Genomic DNA, 18655 nt, shown 5'->3' on the forward strand with positions numbered 1-18655 from the left:
CTGAAAGTTTTGTCTCAGAGGAGTACCCGGTTGAATGAGGTGTCAGTCTGCCCCTACTGGGGGGGTGCCTCCCAGTTAGGCTGCTCAGGGGTGAGGGACCCACTTTAGGAGGCAGTCTGTCCGTTCTCAGATCTCCAGCTGCGTGCTGGGAGAACCACTACTCTCTTCAAAGCTGTCAGTCAGACAGGGACATTTAAGTCTGTGGAGGTTCTTGCTGAGTTTTTGTTTGTCTGTGCCCTGCCCCCAGAGGTGGAGCCTACAGAGGCAGGCAGGCCTCCTTGAGCTGTGGTGGGCTCCACCCAGTTCGAGCTTCCTGGCTGCTTTGTTTACCTAAGCAAGCCTGGGCAATGGTGGGCGCCCCTCCCCCAGCCTCGCTGCCGCCTTGCAGCTTGATCTCAGACTGCTGTGCTAGCAATCAGTGAGACTCCGTGGGCATAGGACCCTCCGAGCCAGGTGCGGGACACAATCTCCTAATGTGCCATTTTCCAGGCCCGTTGGAAAAGCGCAGTATTAGGATGGGACTGACCCGATATTCCAGGTGCCGTCTGTTTCCCCTTTCTTTGACTAGGAAAGGGAACTCCCTGACCCCTTGTGCTTCCCGAGTGAGGCAATGCCTCGCTCTGCTTCGGCTCGCGCACAGTGCGCTTCACCGACTGTCCTGCACCCACCGTTAGGCACTCCCTAGTGAGATGAAACCGGTACCTCAAGCAGAAATGCAGAAATCACCCGTCTTCTGTGTTGCTGGGGCTGGGAGCTGGAGACCGGAGCTGTTCCTATTCCGCCATCTTGGCTCCTATCTCCAAGTAGCCGGAAAGGCATTTTTCGAATGATTAAAGAGAAAGTGATTTTTTTTTTTACTACTGAGAATTCTTTGAGAAAAGACAGATAATGTTATAATTCTTTTCTCTATAGTCATATACTCTGTAGTTCAGTGTAACAAATTTAACTTTATATACTGTTAAATGAATGGGCAAAGCCCGTGAAAGGATGGCTAGTGTAAGAGTTAGAGATTTGGTTTAGCAGTATTTAGAAGGATTTTCTAAGTCTCCATTTTAATCTTTCATTAACAGAATAGAGGAAATTAAAGGGTGGTGCCGGCTGGGCGCGGTGGCTCAAGCTTGTAATCCCAGCACTTTGGGAGGCCGAGGCGGGCGAATCACGAGGTCAGGAGATTGAGACCACGGTGAAACCCCGTCTCTACTAAAAATACAAAAAAATTAGCCGGGCGTGGTGGTGGGCACCTGTAGTCCCAGCTACTCAGAGAGGCTGAGGCAGGAGAATGGCATGAACCCGGGAGGCGGAGCTTGCAGTGAGCCGAGATTGCGCCACTGCACTCCAGCCTGGGCGACAGAGCGAGACTCTGTCGCAAAAAAAAAAAAAAAAAAAAAAAAAAAAAAAAAAAAAGGGTGGTGCCAACTATGAGTCCAGAAGAGTACAAAGCTATCTTTCTGATAAAGTAATATAAAAAGCATCACTAAGTCAATGTGATAAGGAGGACTAGTTTAAAATTAAAAGTGTAAGTGCATTTATTATGTATATATTCATATTTAAAATGTAAACTATTTTAGGGATTTAATGTAAAGGGCTGAGCTCTTTTCTCTTGCTCTGTCGCCTAGGCTGGAGTTGCAGTGTAATGGTGTGATCTCAGCTCACTGCAACCTCTGCCTCCCAGGTTCAAGTGATTCTCCTGCCTCAGCCTCCAAGTAGTTGGGACTACAAATGTGCACCACCACACCCGGCTAATTTTTGCATTTTTAGTAGAGATGGGGTTTCACCATATTGTCCAGGCTGGTCTCTAACTGTTGACCTTAAGTGATCTGCCCACCTCAGCCTCCCAAAGTGCTGGGATTACAGGCGTGAGACACAGCGCCTGGCCCGCAATTTTATCTTCTTTCTTGCATATGTTATTTCATTAATATTCTTTCAGGAAAATAAGAAAATGTGCATACTTAGACAGTTAATGGTAATGTGAGAGGACCTAAAATATTTATTCTAATTGTGCTTGCCCTCAATTCCTCTTCTGGTTTCTCTTGGTGAAGTCATATGAGAAATTATGACATGACATTATTAGGAAAGACTCAAGAGCAAATGAATTAGCAGGCAAACCACTGGAGTCATTTGAGAGTACTGCCTTTACAGAACAAAATAATGTTTTTGAAGTCAGTATGAATCTATAGTCACCTGTGTTGAGTCTGAAGCATCTCTTCATACATTTGCTCAAAGGCTTTTTCCCTTGTTAATGACGCTATAGTACGTATATTCTCCACAGCTTCAGTTGCTATCTTATAAAACAGGACAATACAATATAGAAATAAAATTAGTAACGGTTAATCTTTTCCCATTTGTGAATTCTAGTCAGCCACACTGGGGACATATTAAGTATATCAAGTCAGTAAGTTTTCCTGACAAATATTCTTAGCTTCCTTTCCTCCCAGAAAATAAGATAGAAAAATGACACTTTCGGATAATAAGCTTAAGGAAAATGTCTTATTGAGATTTAGTCTACTGATCTAAGTTTAGCCCCATTCAAGTTTATACTGAATTTCAATTTAAACTTGTTCCATAGACAGAAGAATAAAACATTAGTGAGCATTATGTTCACATGCAAAGGAGCTTCCTACAGATTATGAAACAATTCGAGTAAAAGATAGCAGAGGCCGGGCACAATGGCTCATGACTGTAATCCCAGTACTTTGGGAGGCCAAGGTGGGCAGATTACTTGAGGCCAGGAGTTCGAGACCAGCCTGGCCAACATGGTAAAACCCTGTCTCTACTAAAAATACAAAAATTAACCAGGTATGGTGGCATGTGCCTGTAGTCCCAGCTACTCAGGAGGCTGAGGCACAAGAATCACTTGAACCTGGGAGGCGGAGGTTGCAGTGAGCTGAGATCATGCCACTGCACTCCAGCCTGGGCAACAGAGTGAGACTTCTGTGTCTCAAAAAAAAAAAAAAAAAAGATAGCAGAGATAAAGTAATCACATAATTATTTTATTCTAGCAAAGAATTAAAAATAGCAACCTAAAAGGACTCAGGAACATTACAGGAAAGTAACATGGCATGTGGTTGTAAAATTCTTTATGAGATAAAGCCATTTCTCATATTGGTGTCTATGAATGTAAAAAGGCATTTAATTCAAATGTGATGAATACTTCTCCACATTTATATAGTTTATAAAGAGAATGCATAATTACATGGGATTCAAAATGGAAGAGAGTTTTGGTTTAGAATAGCTTTTCGGACATGAGGACATGTGTTGGCTTGAAAGAGAAACTTCCTGTTTTCACATTCTGTTTCCAGATTGGCAGAGTGGACTGTGGGACAGAGAAGACCAGGTAGACACTTGGCCTTCTCTGAAGAATAACTTGGGTTGCAGGAGGGAACTAGATTTCTGGACTGTGGTGAGGACACCAGGATTCTGCTCCCAATTTTGATGTTGGTTGTTTTAAATTCTCATTAATTTAAAAATAGACTTAAAGAAACCTCCGTTTGTAACATTCCATAGTATACGAAGAAAATGGATAAGAATGCTGAAATCTTGTTTGAGGAAAAACAAAAGGAATGAACATAAAAAAATTTTGTGACAATTTTTCACAATGGAGACAGGATGAATATTATTACATACCCTTAGAAAATAGTCATTAAGAAAACTAATTAAGCTATTCAAAGTCTTTTTTTTGTTTTCTTTTGAGATGGAGTCTTGCTCTGTTGCCCAGGCTGGAGTGCAGTGGCATGATCTTGGCTCACTGCAACCTCCGCCTCCCGGCTTCAAGTGATTCTCCTGCCTTAGCCTCCTGAGTAGCTTGGATTGCAGGCGTGTGCCACCATACCCGGTTAATTTTTGTATTTTTAGTAGAGACAGGGTTTCACCATGTTGGTCAGGTTCGTTTCGAACTCCTGACCTTGTGATCCACCTGCCTCGGCCTCCCAAGGTGTTGGGATTACAGGCATAAGCCAGAGCACCCGGCCCATTCAGTCTTAAAAACTAAACATTGGATAATTTTTCCAAATCTACACATATAACTGAAGAAGGACCGATACATTTTATTAGTCTATGTTCTAAACTGATGTTTAGTAAATTGACTTATTAAAAGCCATAGGGGAATGCCTCCAATTGCCTATTTGATTAGAGTTGTTTGTTGTATAGTCTGAGGTTGCTCTAATGATACATAAAGGAAAAGTCAAAGGGCACATATACAATAAAATCTCATGACATAAAAAATAAGATGAGGAAAACATAATTAGGCCTCATTAATTTAGAAATTGTATAAATTATTGCAATGTTTAAATTAGACAAGGAGATCTAAACAACTGTTTACTGTCTCTGAGGCGAATATTTGCTACGTAGTTCAGACTATACAGCACAAGCAAACAATCCAAGGGTCCTTATCTTGTGCAAGAAAGATGGAAAGGTCTAAGGCTCAGGCAAACGAGATTACAGTGAGTCATGTGCTTGGCATCCCTATTCATGAATATGTATGATATTTGTGCTATGCCAGTTGTGACACATTCACCGTGATACAGACTATAAAGGATATTAACATTATTTTGCTATTCAGAGGATGTACACCAGTGTAGTCAAGAGCTCTGAAACAGTATTAGGAGAGGAACACTTTTGTTTTTGAGACAGAGCCGTGCTCTGTCGCCCAGGTTGGAGTGCAGTGGCGCAATCTCAGCTCACTGCAACCTCCTCCTCCTGGGTTCAAGTGATTCTCCTGCCTCAGCCTTCCAAGTAACTGGGATTACAGTCACGCGCCACCATGCCCGGCTAACTTTTTTGTATTTTTAGTAGAGACGGCTTTCATTATGTTGGCCAGGCTGGTTTCAAACTCCTGACCTCAAAAGATCCGCCCGTCTCGGCCTCCCAAAGTTCTGGGATTACAGATGTAAGGAACATCTTAAAGACCTGGATGTAGAGTCAACAGAAGACTCCTTGTTTACAACGATTCAGCTGCTAAAGGGCTGTCATGAAAAACAGATTTTGGACCTCTACCAAGATGAAAGCCAAGAAGAGTAAGATAGAAGTCCACCAATAAATAAATAAATAAATGAGACAAGAAAAAAAGAAAGAAAAGGAAAATAACTGCCTACCACCCAAGACTATCCAAGTACAGGCAGCCTGGGAAAGTAATGTACTACCTGCCACTGGAGGAAAAGGTGGTAGGAGATGGGGATGGACACTTGACAGGGATGTTGTGCAAGGGACTCCTACTTCAGGTTAATGGTTGGGTCAGATGATGTCTCTTTCAATTCTTAGGTGTTATGATGCCACAATAATGTTTCCTTCAGTCTCTAATATCATAATTATTTGTATGAATATGGTTGATCCTAAGAAGCTTAAATACCTGTATGTCCAGGCATTTTCCAAATGATTAAATAAATTGTTCATTTATTGGTCCTGTCTCTAAAGCCTTGTTTTATATGTGATCAATATCAGTGCATGGCCCTGCATTCAGTAACTGCTGCATTGCCTGTTTGTTTTGAAAAATAAAATATTCAGAAGAATTGCTCAAGAAAATTTGATTATTCAATGACCAGAAAATGGGGAATGATGATGTTTGAAAACTTCCCCAGTAATAATGGCTGACATTAGTAAGTGCTTACTGTCTTCCAGACACTGTTCTAAGTGTTTTGCATATAATAACATTGTGTTTTGTGCAATATTCACAAAAATTTGTAAGTGAATACTCGTATTATTCCCACTTTGCAGATGAGAAACCTGAAGTCTACAAAGGTTCACAAAACCTGCTCATCTCCCAAGTTTGTCAGGATAGAATCTGGATTCTAACTCAGCTAATTAGACTCCAGAGCCTGTGCTCTAAATCGTGTACCCTATTGCTATAACGTATCTACCTTCTGTCCTAAATTGGTCTGTATGCATTTCTGTCTCTATACATATCACTTTACAGATCCCTAAGAGATGAAGTTAATATATCATAAAGATGGTTAACATATCATATAGTTAACATATCATAAAGTTCTGACTGTTTTTCTCTTTAAATGTTACGATGGTGATAACAGTCTTCATTTTACCTTTCCAGCATGCTTAAGTTCTTGCTTATCTTTGTTGGCAAATCCAGCCATTGCTGCGGTTTCAATCATTCCTGTCATGGCAAGTACTGGAGCAATACTCAGAATCAGGAGTGTCATCTCCCATCCATATATAAAGGAAATGATAACTGAAAGTCCCATGTTAGTTGCATTTTGTGTTAAGACGCCAATCCTGGAACCTGTTGCCTATAATCAGATATATTTGGGGGGGAAAAACTCAATTAACTTTACATTTACAAGAATTCCTATTATAGTTCCTTGCAAAACAAGGTAGACTTTTTAAAAAAGAATTTATACTTAAATTTATATCTTGAATTTATACTTTGAGATTAAATAATATACATATTTTTACTTATTTACTTATTTTATTTTTTTTCCGAGATGGAGTCCCACTCTGTCACCCAGGCTGGAGTGCAGTGGCACAATCTCGGCTCACTGCAACCTCCGACTCCTGAGTTCAAGCAATTCTCTTGCCTCAGCCTCCAGAGCAGCTGGGATTACAGGCGCCCGCCACCAAGCTCAGCTAATTTCTTTGTATTTTTAGTAGAGATGGGGTATCTCCATGATGGCCAGGCTGGTCTCAAACTCCTGACCTCAGGTGATCTGCCTGCCTCAAAATGCCCTAAACTAAGGAAATATTATACTTTATTTTTATGTTTTGATGTCCAATATTGAGATGTCCAAATGAACTGGATTTTAGTTTAGTGGAATCCCATGGAAGACTGTATAGAAGCATGATAGGAACAGACAATCTGAAATTAAGTACTACCTCCTTAATGGGAGAGTTTTATGTTGCTCTGAGACCTCTCCTTAAATAGTTTAGCAGGATTTTACAGCCCAGTGCAAGCTGAGTGTGTTGAAAGCTGAAGTTACAGGATTTCTTTTGTCTTCTCAATGATACATACATACCTAGACTCTTCTTATTTCCTTACACCCAATCACCCAGCAATAATAAAACGACTTACTTGTGCATACACATAGATACCAACACCCTGCCACCTCTTTAACCCTAACTTACAGATAAGTTCTTGGTAATAAAGCTGATGTTTGAAAATGACAGAATCATAGTTACTACTACAAAAAACTAAATAAAGAGTCTATATTTAGTTAAGCATTTTTTACTATTTCCTATTTATAAAGTTGTAATCACATTTGCTAGGAATTTTATAGAAAATCAATATTTTAATAATAGCATTAAAGTACTAGTTTTACATACATGCATAACCGACATGTAACTTAAAATTTAAGTATTTGGAAAAGATGGCTTGAGTTATGCATGTAAATTATTTTAGAAGGCTTTATATATTCGATTTCATGGAGAGTAAAAAGGGAGAGAATGCTATACTTTAGCTTAGGTATTTACTACAATAGAATCTAATTCACCTTCAAAAATGTTCTAAAGTGAATTATTCTATTTGAATGGAAAAATTTGCATTATGGAACCTGTAAAAATGAGATTTTTGTATATTTTTTGTACATTTACCTTTCACATAAATTATCTCTTTCTATTGGTGAAGATATCATAATCATGCAAGAAATAACTCACGCCGTCTGACTCAGTGTTTTTTGGAGCATGAAGGTTTGTGTTGGAGAGGCAAGAGTTGCTATGGAAAGGAAACCAACATGGACAGGCAACAGTAGGGCGGAAGGGAAGACACACTAAAAGTGGGCCAAAATAGGAGAAAGGTCAAAAACAAACAGTAACCATAATTCTCATATTATAGTTGGAGCTAATATATAAAGGTACTCAAAAACTAGCCAACTTTAACTAGGCACTAAATAACCACTTTACCTTCACCAACTTACTTAATCTCATAACAATGCAAATAGATGGATGCTATCACTAGTCCTGTACAATAGATGAGGAAACAAAAGTAGTCAGACAAAATAACCTGCCCACAGCCATATGCCTGTAACTGGAGGATAAAGAACTCTTTTTTCCCTGAATCACTTGGGATTAAGTGGCTGACCTGATACTCTATCATCCTTGCATGCTTAGAGATGATGTTTCATAAACAAGAACATTATCTCTCTTATCCAAAATACCATGATCAAAATCAGGAAATTACATGACTATCGTTTAATGCTTAGACTTCCTTCAAGTTTTATCAATTGTCTCAATAATGTATTTTATAGTGAAAGGATATCTACATTGGAATCACACATTTCATTTAGGTGTCAGGCCTCTTTAGTCTCCTTTACTATAGAATAATTCTTCATTCTTAACTTGATGTTCATGACCTTGACTTTTTTGAAGATCACGAGCCAGGTATCTGGTAGAATATTTCTCAATTTTAGCTTATCTGGTATTTCCTCACAATTAGATTCAAATTATGCATCTTTGGTAAGAATCTTAGGGAAGTGATGCTGTGTTCTTCTCATTGCATCCTATCAAGTGGCACGCAGTTTTGATTGGTTCTATTCCAGGCATTGTTCACTTGTATCATTAATTAAGATGGTTTCTTCCAGGCTTCTCCGCTGTGAAGTTGTTCTTTCTCCCTTTGTAATTAATAAATGTTGTGAGGCACTTTGAAGCTATGTCAAAATCCAACTTCTCATCAAACTTTCAACTTATTTATTGTGGTATGAACTAACGACTTTTAAATTTCTTCAGTTGTTTATAACCTGTTACTATAATCATTTATTTTGACTCAAATTATCCGAGATGTAGCCAGTAGAAGTCCCTTCACGTTGGCATTGTCCTTTGACATATATCTATCGGTTTTGGAATATGTCCTTACTTTCTGACACAAAATGATTTTCTAGTTTCATCTTGTACTGTCTCTGCCCTACTTTTGGAATTAGTCATTTCTCCAAAGAACCCTGGGTTCTTTTGGTGGAGAATTTTATTTAGCAGTCAAGACATGGTGCTAGTTGTACTCATTATTACTAGAATGTCAGTGGTCAAACTAGAGAATGTGTGTGTGTGTGTGTGTGTGTGTATTGATAGATACAAGCACACATTTACATCTATATTTGTTTCTCTATATTTCTTGAAACTCATGAGTCATATCAATACCTCCAATTCCAAGTCAACATTGTAAGGTTATTTCCAGTTTTCTCCTTTTTCCATATTTGTTATCCCCCTCTTCACAAGAGAGAGAACTGGTTCCCATTGTCTTTAATGATTGATCTACGTGATTAATCTCTCCGTGGGTAACCCATCTGCTCTCATGTCTCCTGCCTCTTCTCTGCACGGACACCCTCCTCACCTTGCTCTGGCTCTGCTTCCCTGCACTGGACTGCCACCACACTGGGTGTCATAATATCGGGGCTGCAAACCCTAGCCCTACCCCTTTCCCACACTGACGGAAGGCCAGCACTCTTAGCCACTCTATCATAGTAGTGTTGAGTTGAATGATTAAGGATATTCATTAAAGTGTATACTTTGGATAAGATTTCTCTCATTCCCATTTTTGCACATTGTAAATTGGTTTTACTCAGTAAAGATCTAAGAGGCAATATCAAGATAGAAAAAGAGTTGGAAACATCATAGTATGAGGTAAAATAAATTTTTAAAATACCTTCAAATATGTAGAATTATCTTCATAACTTTTATAAGAACTACACATCTTATGGATCATCTTTCAGTGGGATGTATGATACTTAAACAATAAGCTGAACCATTAAGTTCTTTAGTGCTGGGATTAAAAAAAAAATGAGGGCCCCTGTTTACCTGGAAAGACAGGTAGAATCGACCACAGTTTGAAATATATTTTTTGTTCTGATCATGAAAACAGGATCATTAGTAAAAGTTTAGATAAAGTTAAAATCTACATGCTTCTAGACATAAATACACACATTCAGATTTGGTTTATTACATGCATGCAGTTTTGTATCCTGACTTAATCCCTGTATATTACACTGCAATCATTAAATATTCTCCAAAAATATTTGGGTTGCCTTCAATTTTTCATTATTAAAAATAAATATGTAATGAACATCTTTGTGAAAAATCTTTGTTCTCATTTACACTTACTTACACTCAAATGCCCTACTGTTAAATTTCCAACTGGAATTACACCTTAAAAGGTGTAATTCTCCCAACTTGAAGGGACTTCCACTGGTTACATCTGGGATAATTTGAGTCAAAATAAATGATCATAGTAACAGGTTATAAACCACTGAAGAAATTTAAAAATGTGTATATACTCTTACATTCTTGATGGATATTGCCAAATTGCTTCCCTAAAAGATTACATCAATTTTCACCAAACTATCAAAAAGTTAGCATCTTCATTAAAAAATAACAATAACAAATCTTCCCTCCCCCCCAGGGCTCTGCCTAATTCCTAAAAAACTTTGTGGTTTCAGTTTCAAGACTGTATCTGGTGATGACTCAACCATTTTCCAATTTCTCACTAAAGCATCTAAGAAAATTTCAAAAAAGTAAAAATACACAATAGAAAACACTCAAAAAACTATGAAATACTGAAAACTAAGATGGACAGGTAGCCTGGTTAAGTGTTTAAGGGTATGATACACTAACTCTAAGAACCACGGGCATAAATGGGGATGCCATTTGGCACATAATGCTGACTTACACTTCATCCCCTGGAAGTTTAAGGATAAAAGAGATAAATGGTGATGTATGTTATAGGCTAAATTGTGTCCCTCCCACCCTACATTTATATGTTTAGGTCTAACCTCCAGTTCCTCAGAATGTTACTGTATTTGGGTGGGGCGTGGTGGCTCACGCTTGTAATCCCAGCACTTTGGGAGGCCGAGGCGGGCCAGTCACGAGGTCAGGAGATTGAGACTATCCTGGCTAACACGGTGAAACCCCCGTCTCTACTAAAAAAAAAAAATACAAAAAAATTCGCCAGGCGTGGTGGCGGGCGCCTGTAGTCCCAGCTACTGGGGAAGCTGAGGCAGAAGAATGGCGTAAACCCGGGAGGCGGAGCTTGCAGTGAGCCAAGATTGCGCCACTGCACTCCAGCCTGGGCGACAGGGCGAGACTCCGTCTGAAAAAAAAAAAAAATGTTACTGTATTTGGAGATAAGGTAATTATAAATAAATAAATTATAGATACAGGGGTTATTAAGTTAAAGTGAAGTCTTTAAGGTAGGCTGTAATCTAACCTGATTGGTATTCTTATAAGAAGAGGAAATTTGGGCCAGGCTCGGTGGCTTGTGCCTGTAATCCCAGCACTTTGAGAGGCCGAGGCGGGCAGATCATGAGGTCAGGAATTTGAGACCAGCCTAATCAACATGGTGAAACCTCGTCTCCACTGAAAATAAATTAGCCGGGCATGGTGGTGCGTGTCTGTAATCCTAGCTACTCATGACGCTGAGGCAGGAGAATCGCTTGAACCCGGGAGGCGGAGGTTGCAGTGAGCCAACATAACGCCACTGCACTCCAGCCTGGGAGACAGAGCAAAAGTCTGTCTCAAAAAAAAAAAAAAAAAAAGAGGAAATCTGGACACAGCAGACACTGCACACACAGAGAAGATCCTGTGAAGATGCATAGAAGACAGCCAACTACAAGCCAAGGCCCTCGGAGTAAAACCCAATCGTGCCAACATCTTGCTCTTGGGCTTCTAGCTTCCAGAACTGTGAGGAAATGAATGTCTGTTGTTGTAGCCCCCTAGTCTGTAGTCCTTTGTTATGGAAGCCCGAGCTAACACACTGTCCTTGCTCCTCTGCCTCCCACCCCCATCATAAGTTTCAGAGTCATATGGACTAGACAATGGGTGAGATGCTGTGGACCTTAAGTTCTTGGCATTGTTGGAGGACTTCCATGTCTTTCCTTAGATACTAAATGCTCCTGGTGCGGGGTCACCTCAAGCTCCAGATAGGGGGACCAGTCTGGAGTGTGGCGTGCAGGTCGGGGACGTGCTTGTAAGTCTGGGCCTTGGCGGTAGGTGTGTGGCCATCTAATCCTTGGGACTGGAGGAGATCGCTGGGGAATCGAGTAGATGGCAAAAGGAGATCCCCTAAGGCTGCGCTGTGGTTCGGCACTCTTTAGAATTCCCAAGGGAAAGCTGTATTGGTAACAGGCTGTAGGGTTCAGCCCTCACCCACTTTGCTTTTCTGAATGAACCCCTAGATTGTCCAGTTTCTCTTCTAGGGAAATGACAAGAGCTCCTGTTTTCAAATTTTGTTGCTTTTCCTGACTGTAAAGCTGACCTTAAGAATAATTTTTCCTCTTTTCCAGGCCCATTCCTCTCCCTACTATGGTCTTTTGAATTGAATACGTGTCCCCACAATTCATCTTTAATGTTTATTAATGCATATAAGTGTGTCCATGAAAACTATATGGTAATGCTTTTGTGTTTATCCCTTAAAATGTCCACTAAAGTACTGTGTTTAAAATCTAGGGTACAATTAAAAAAAATTGGTCTTTGCCCTTGATTCCTGGAAAGTGCTCCTAAAAAAATACTAAATGCTCCTATAGCTACATAAAATTTATATATATTGTGATGTGCAAAAATACTAAATGCTCCTATAGCTACATAAAATTTATATATATTGTGATGTGCAATCATTGGAGCTACTTTTTAAAATTATAATTATGTTTTATTGAGAATAAGATATTCATTGTTCTTTAAATATAAAATTTATTTTGTCTAAATATTACCAAGAATTAATTACCTGTCATCAATTACTTGATAGGGGGTTATGTTTTGTAGGCCTTGATACATGTATTAATTTCCACTTGGTAGTTTCTTTTAATATTTTGAAGCCAATGATTTTTACTTTTTTGGATTTCAATTCTTGGCACAGTACCTATATTGTCAAAAGGATAAAACATATCCACCGGGGCAGTTATTCTTTTCTGTTTGGATATTTCCTATTAGGTAACCATAATATAGTTCCTGATTCCTCACTACCTTCTGTTGTTTGCGTTCTATTAACTTTAAAGATTATAGCTCAGCTGGGCACGGTGGCTCACGCCTGTAATCCCAGCACTTTGGGATTACAGGGCAAGGTGGGAGGATCACCAGAGGTCAGGAGTTCGATACCAGCCTGACCAACGTGGTGAAACCCCGTCTTTACTAAAAATACAAGAATTAGCTGAGCGTGGTGGTGGGCATCTGTAGTCCCAGCTACTTGAGAGGCTGAGGCAGGAGAATCGCTTGAACCCGGGAGGCGGAGGTTGCAGTGAGACGAGATAGTGCCACTGCACTCCAGCCTGGGTGACAGAGTGAGACTGTCTCGAAAAAAAGATTATAGCTCACTCTAGGCTGTGTGCGGTGGCTCATACTTATAATCCCAGCACTTTGGGAGGCCCAAGTGGGAGGATCACTTGAGCCCAGGAGTTCAAGACCAGCCTGGGCAACCAAGCAAGACTCTGTCTCTACATAAAAATGAAAAAATTAGCCAGGCACAGTGGTGTGCATCTGTAGTTCCAGCTACTTGGGAGGCTGAGGCAGGAGCATCCCTTCAGCCCAAGAGTTTGAGGTTGCAGTGAACTAGGATCATGCAATTGCACTCTAGCTTGGGTGACAGAGTGAGACCCTGTTTCACACACACACGCACACACACACACATACACCATGCATTTCAGCTCTAGACATTAAAGCAAAAGGAAATGAAGTAAGGAGTAGAGGCCGTGCGCAGTGGCTCACACCTGTAATCCTAGCACTTTGGGAGGCTGAGGCGGGTGGATCACCTGAGGTCAGGAGTTCAAAACCAGCCTGGCCAATGTGGTGAAACTCCATGTCTACTAAAAATACAAAAAAATTAACTGGGCATGATGGCAGGCACCTGTAATCCAGCAACTTAAGAGGCTGAGGCAGGAGAATTGCCTGAACCTGGGAGGTGGAGGTTGCAGTGAGTCGAGATCACGCCACTGCACTCCAGCTTGGGCAACAGAATGAGACTCTATCTCAAAATAAGTAAATAAAAGGAGTAGAAAATAAGAAAAGTAAAGACAAAAAGCATGCTGAGCATTGTAGTTTTCATGTATAAGCTCAGGTAGTGTATTAGGGAAAGAAGTAGAAATACTTCACAGAGCCACGCTAGACGAATATTTGAGAGTCATGTCACTTAAAGTTTGTCTAAGGACTATACACACCAACGTAATTTCTAAAAATATCCAAGAGTGAACTTGACAGATTTTTGATGAGACAGGCTTCTCTATTTGAGTTTTTTGTTTGGGACACAAGAACTTTCTACGAAGTGGCTTGTACTTGCATATCTGCTTGCTTAATAAGCTTGGGTTTTCCATTCTTATGTTAATCTGCTGCTGGAAAATAGAATTATATCCTTTCTATAGTTCATCTTAGTTTAAATTGCCACAAACTTATTGAAATGTTCAGTCAGTGCAACCAAGAACAAGCCACAAACCCTGCTTTTTGGTGTTGGTGGCACAATGAGAAAGATCTGAATATATTTCTTCTGTTCCAAGAAGAATAAGCAGAAAATAAGAGACTCTTTGCCTCAAGGAGTACTACAAGAATTGAAGGAAAATGGAATGTGGTCTTAAAGACCCAGAAAAATAGTGTACCTCTGGAAAGAATTTAAACTGGAATCAGAAGAAATTTAATTAAACTTTCTTAGCTTCTTTAGCAAGAGGCACAAAAATACAGGTTTTTTTTTTGAAATTAAGAACAAAAAGTCTTGTTTAATTCTTGAGATAACAATTATTTATGGAGTGTCTACTATGTCTTAGGTACTGTGTTAGATGTGGGGAATATCACTTTGGTAAGAAAATTATAAAAGGAAGGAAACTCAGTATGCAATTGTAGAAATAAAATTCCATATGGTAGAATCTCTGCTTCTGGCCAAGATGGAGTAACAAGGATTTATCCTTTCATCTAAAACCAAGCAAAAAATAGACAAAATACATGAACCAGTGGTTTTGAAGACACTGAACATAAGGCAACCAAGGGCAGAGGTGGCAAACAAACAAGGTGACCCCTGTGGTTGCTCTGGCTTACTTCCTTGAAAGCGTTCCCAGGTGGCAATGCAAAGAGCCCAACAAACTCTGAGTTGAGTAGACACAGCTGAGAATCTCAGGAATCTAAATCAGCTAGAGTTTGCAGCATAGAATACTGTAGAAGAGAGAGAGTCACAAAACGATAAATCGAGATATCTGCAGAGGGTCCTTCTTGAGTAGTGCATACATGTCAGGACTGGGATTAGTGCCTGGTAACAGCAGCCAGACTGGAAAACCTTCTGAGTCACAGGACACTAGGCAGAGTATGTGGAAGGCTTTTGCCTTTGTAGTAGGCTCCACTCCTGCTTGACAAACCTTAAAACCAAGACCCAGAAAGATCAAACTATTCCCAGGTAACTTAACTGTATCTCACAACAAAACCCAAGAATATTTATAGAAATGTAAAAATATCCAGCACCAAAAATTTTAAATTCACAATGTGTAGCATCAGAAATTGGCAGGGGGCTGGGCATGGTGGCTCACACCTGTAATCCCAGCACTTTGGGAGGCTAAGGTGGGAGGATCACTTGAACTCAGTAGTTCAAGACCAGCCTGGACAACAAAGTGAGACCCTGTCTCTACAAAAATAAAAAAAATTAGCTGAGTGTGGTGCCATGTACCTCTCATTTCAGCTGCATGGAAAGCTGAGGCAGGAGGATTGCTTGAGCCTGCTCCCAAGTCAAGGATACAGTGAACTGTGTTCATGCCACTGCACTTGAGCCAGGGTAACAAAATGAGACCCTGTCTGAAAAAAAAAAATTCCCAGGTATGCAAAGTAGTAAAATAAGACCTATGATAAGGATAAAAATGAATCCATGGACACCAACCCAGAATTGACAAAATGTTAGATATGCCACATGATCTCACTTATATGTAGAATCTAAAAAAGCCAAACTCATAGAGACAGAGAGTAAAATCGTGGTTTCTAGGAGATGGGGATTCAGGGGGTTGAGAAGATGTTGGTAAAAGGACACACAATTTCAATTAGGAGGAATAAGTTTAAGAGATCTATTGTATATCGTGGTAACTATAATTAATAATAATATATTGTAAACTTGAAAATTACCAAGAAAATAGATTTTAAGTGTTCTCACCACACACAAAATAAGTATGTGAAATAATGCATATGTTAAATAGCTTAATTTATCCATTTCATACAGACTACATATATAAAACATCATTTTTATACCCTAAGTATATACAACTTTCACTTATCAATTTAAAAAGCTACTACCAACGTATATACTACATATTAGAATAGTTAAGAGATAAGGAAGATATAAAGAAGATCCATATTAAAATTCTAAAAATAAAAAATATAATGTCTGAGATGAAAAATATATATGATAGGATCAATAGCAGATTAAATATTGAAGAAGAAAAGATCATTGGTTTTGAAGACATAGCAATAGAAACTATTCAAAATAAATGCAGAAAAAAAATGAACAAAGCATTGGTGAGCTGTGGTAAAACTTCAGGCAGCTAATATATGTAGAATTAGAGTCCTTGAAGGAGAGGAGAGACTAGAAAGACAGAAAAAAATACTTGGATAAATAATGGTCAATACAGTTTTAAAATTTAGTGAAAACCATAAGCCCATAAATCTAAGAATTTCAGTGAACTTCAAGCATAGGAAATAAGTAGGAAGCTATATCAAAACCTATCACAATTGCATTTCAAAGTTAGTGATAAAGAGAGCATCTTAAAAGCAAAGGAAGAAATATACATTACGTTCAGAGGAAAAAAGATAAGGATAATGACAAATTCTTCATTGAAAAAAATCAAGTGAGAAGACAGTAGAGCAATAGCTCAATATCTTTTTTTTTTTTTTTCGACGGCATCTCGCTGTGTCACCCAGGCTGGAGTGAGACTACGGGTGCCTGCCACCACGCCCGGTTAACTTTTTTGTATTTTTTAGTAGAGATGGGGTTTCACCGTGTTAGCCAGGGTGGTCTCAATCTCCTGACCTCGTGGTCCACCCGCCTCGGCCTCCCAAAGTGCTGGGACTACAGGCATGAGCCACCGCGCCCAGCTGAGCAATATCTTTAATAGAAAGAAAGAGAGAAAGAGAGACAGAGAGAAAGAGAAAGAGAGAAAGAGAAAAAGAGAGAGAAAGAGAGACAGAGAGAGAGAAAGAGAGAGAGAGAAAGAAAGCAAAAGAAAGAAAGAAAGAAAAAAGAAAGAAAGAAAGAAAAAAGAAAAAAAGAAAAAGAAAGCAAGCAAGGAAGGAAGCATGAAAGCAAGAAAGAAAGAAAGAGAAAGAGAAAAACTGGGCTGGGTGCAGTGGCTCACACCCATGATCCCAGCAGTTTAGGAGGCTGAGGTGGGCAGCTCACTTGAGCCCAGGAGTTCGAGACTAGCTTGAGCAACATGGTGAAACCCTGTATCTACAAAAAATTAACTGGGCATGGTGGCATGTGCCCAGAGTCCCAGCTACTCAGGAGGCTGAAGTGGGAGGATCACCTGAGCCTGGGAGGTCAAGGCTGCAATGAGTAGTGATCACACCACTGCACTCCTGTCTGGATAACAGAGTGAGACTGCGTCTCAAAAAAAAAGAAAGAATGAATGAAAAGAAAAAACTGTCAACCTCAAATTTCATAACTGGTGGAAATATATTTCAAAAAAATTAAGGTGAAATAAAGACTTTTCAGGCATAAAAAACCTGAAATAATTAGTCACTATCAAGCTTAACGCTGTAAGAAAGGTGAAAAAAAGACCTAGATGCAGAAGGAAAATGATACCAATGGAAATAGGTACCTAGAATAAGGAATGAAGAGACCAGAAATGTTAGCTACATGAGTAAATATATAGGACTTTACATATTTATTTAAAATTCTTTAATAAAAGATGATTGTTAAGCAAAAATAATTACAATGTAGTATGAGTTTATTACATATATAGAAGGAGACTGTATGACAACAATAGCAAAAGATTTGGAGGGGAAAATGGAAGTACTGCACTGTTTTAAGTTTCTTACGCTGTAAGTTGACATTCATATTGCCTGAAGGTAGACTGTGATAAGTTAAAGATGGGTACTGTAAAACCTAAAGTAACCACTAGAATAACAAAAGAAAACATTATACTTAGCAATATCACTTTCCTTACTCCTCCAAAAAGAGATGAAACAGAATACTAAAAAATTTTACCCAAAAGAAGGCAGAAAAATAAGAAAACTGTGCAAAGAACATATGGAATAAAGAGCAAATTGCAAAATGAGAGACTTAAACCTAATCATATTGATAACCACATTAAATGAAAATGGTCTGAATATCACATTCAGATATTCAAAGAGACTTATATGCTGCCTATGAGAATCACACTTTAAATACAGACACACAAATAGAATAAAAGTACAAGGGCATAGTTCATATGGATTTCTTCTTTTGTAAAATGCCACTTGAAGTTCTTTTGTGGATTTTTTATTGCATGGATTGACAAACTATAGATTACAGGCCAAATCTGACCCTCTATCTGCTTTTATATTGTCCATAAGGTAAGAATGTTTTTTATATGTTTTTAATGGTTAGGAAAAAATCAAGAGAAGAATAATATTTTGCATCATGTAAAAGTAGTATGTAATTCAAATTTCAGTGTCTGTAAATAAAGTTTTATTGGAACACAGTCATACCCCCCCCTTTTTTTTTTTTTTTTTTGAGACGGAGTTTCACTCTTGTTGCCCAGGCTGGAGTGCAATGGCACGATCTCAGCTCACCGCAACCTGT

At 39.1% G+C, this 18655-nt stretch overlaps 1 protein-coding gene across 1 annotated transcript in view; it reads right to left on the minus strand.

Annotated features, from left to right (window-relative positions):
• The window catches only part of ABCB5 (ATP binding cassette subfamily B member 5), a 145940-nt gene that overhangs the window by 34781 nt on the left and 92504 nt on the right, over positions 1–18655 (minus strand). The window contains 2 exon segments of the mRNA XM_055272486.2: positions 2182–2282; positions 6033–6236. Coding sequence (XP_055128461.1) covers positions 2182–2282; positions 6033–6236 — 305 coding nt within the window.

This window comes from Symphalangus syndactylus, chromosome 3 (genome assembly GCF_028878055.3).
Source record: "Symphalangus syndactylus isolate Jambi chromosome 3, NHGRI_mSymSyn1-v2.1_pri, whole genome shotgun sequence".
Classification (NCBI taxonomy): domain Eukaryota; kingdom Metazoa; phylum Chordata; class Mammalia; order Primates; family Hylobatidae; genus Symphalangus; species Symphalangus syndactylus.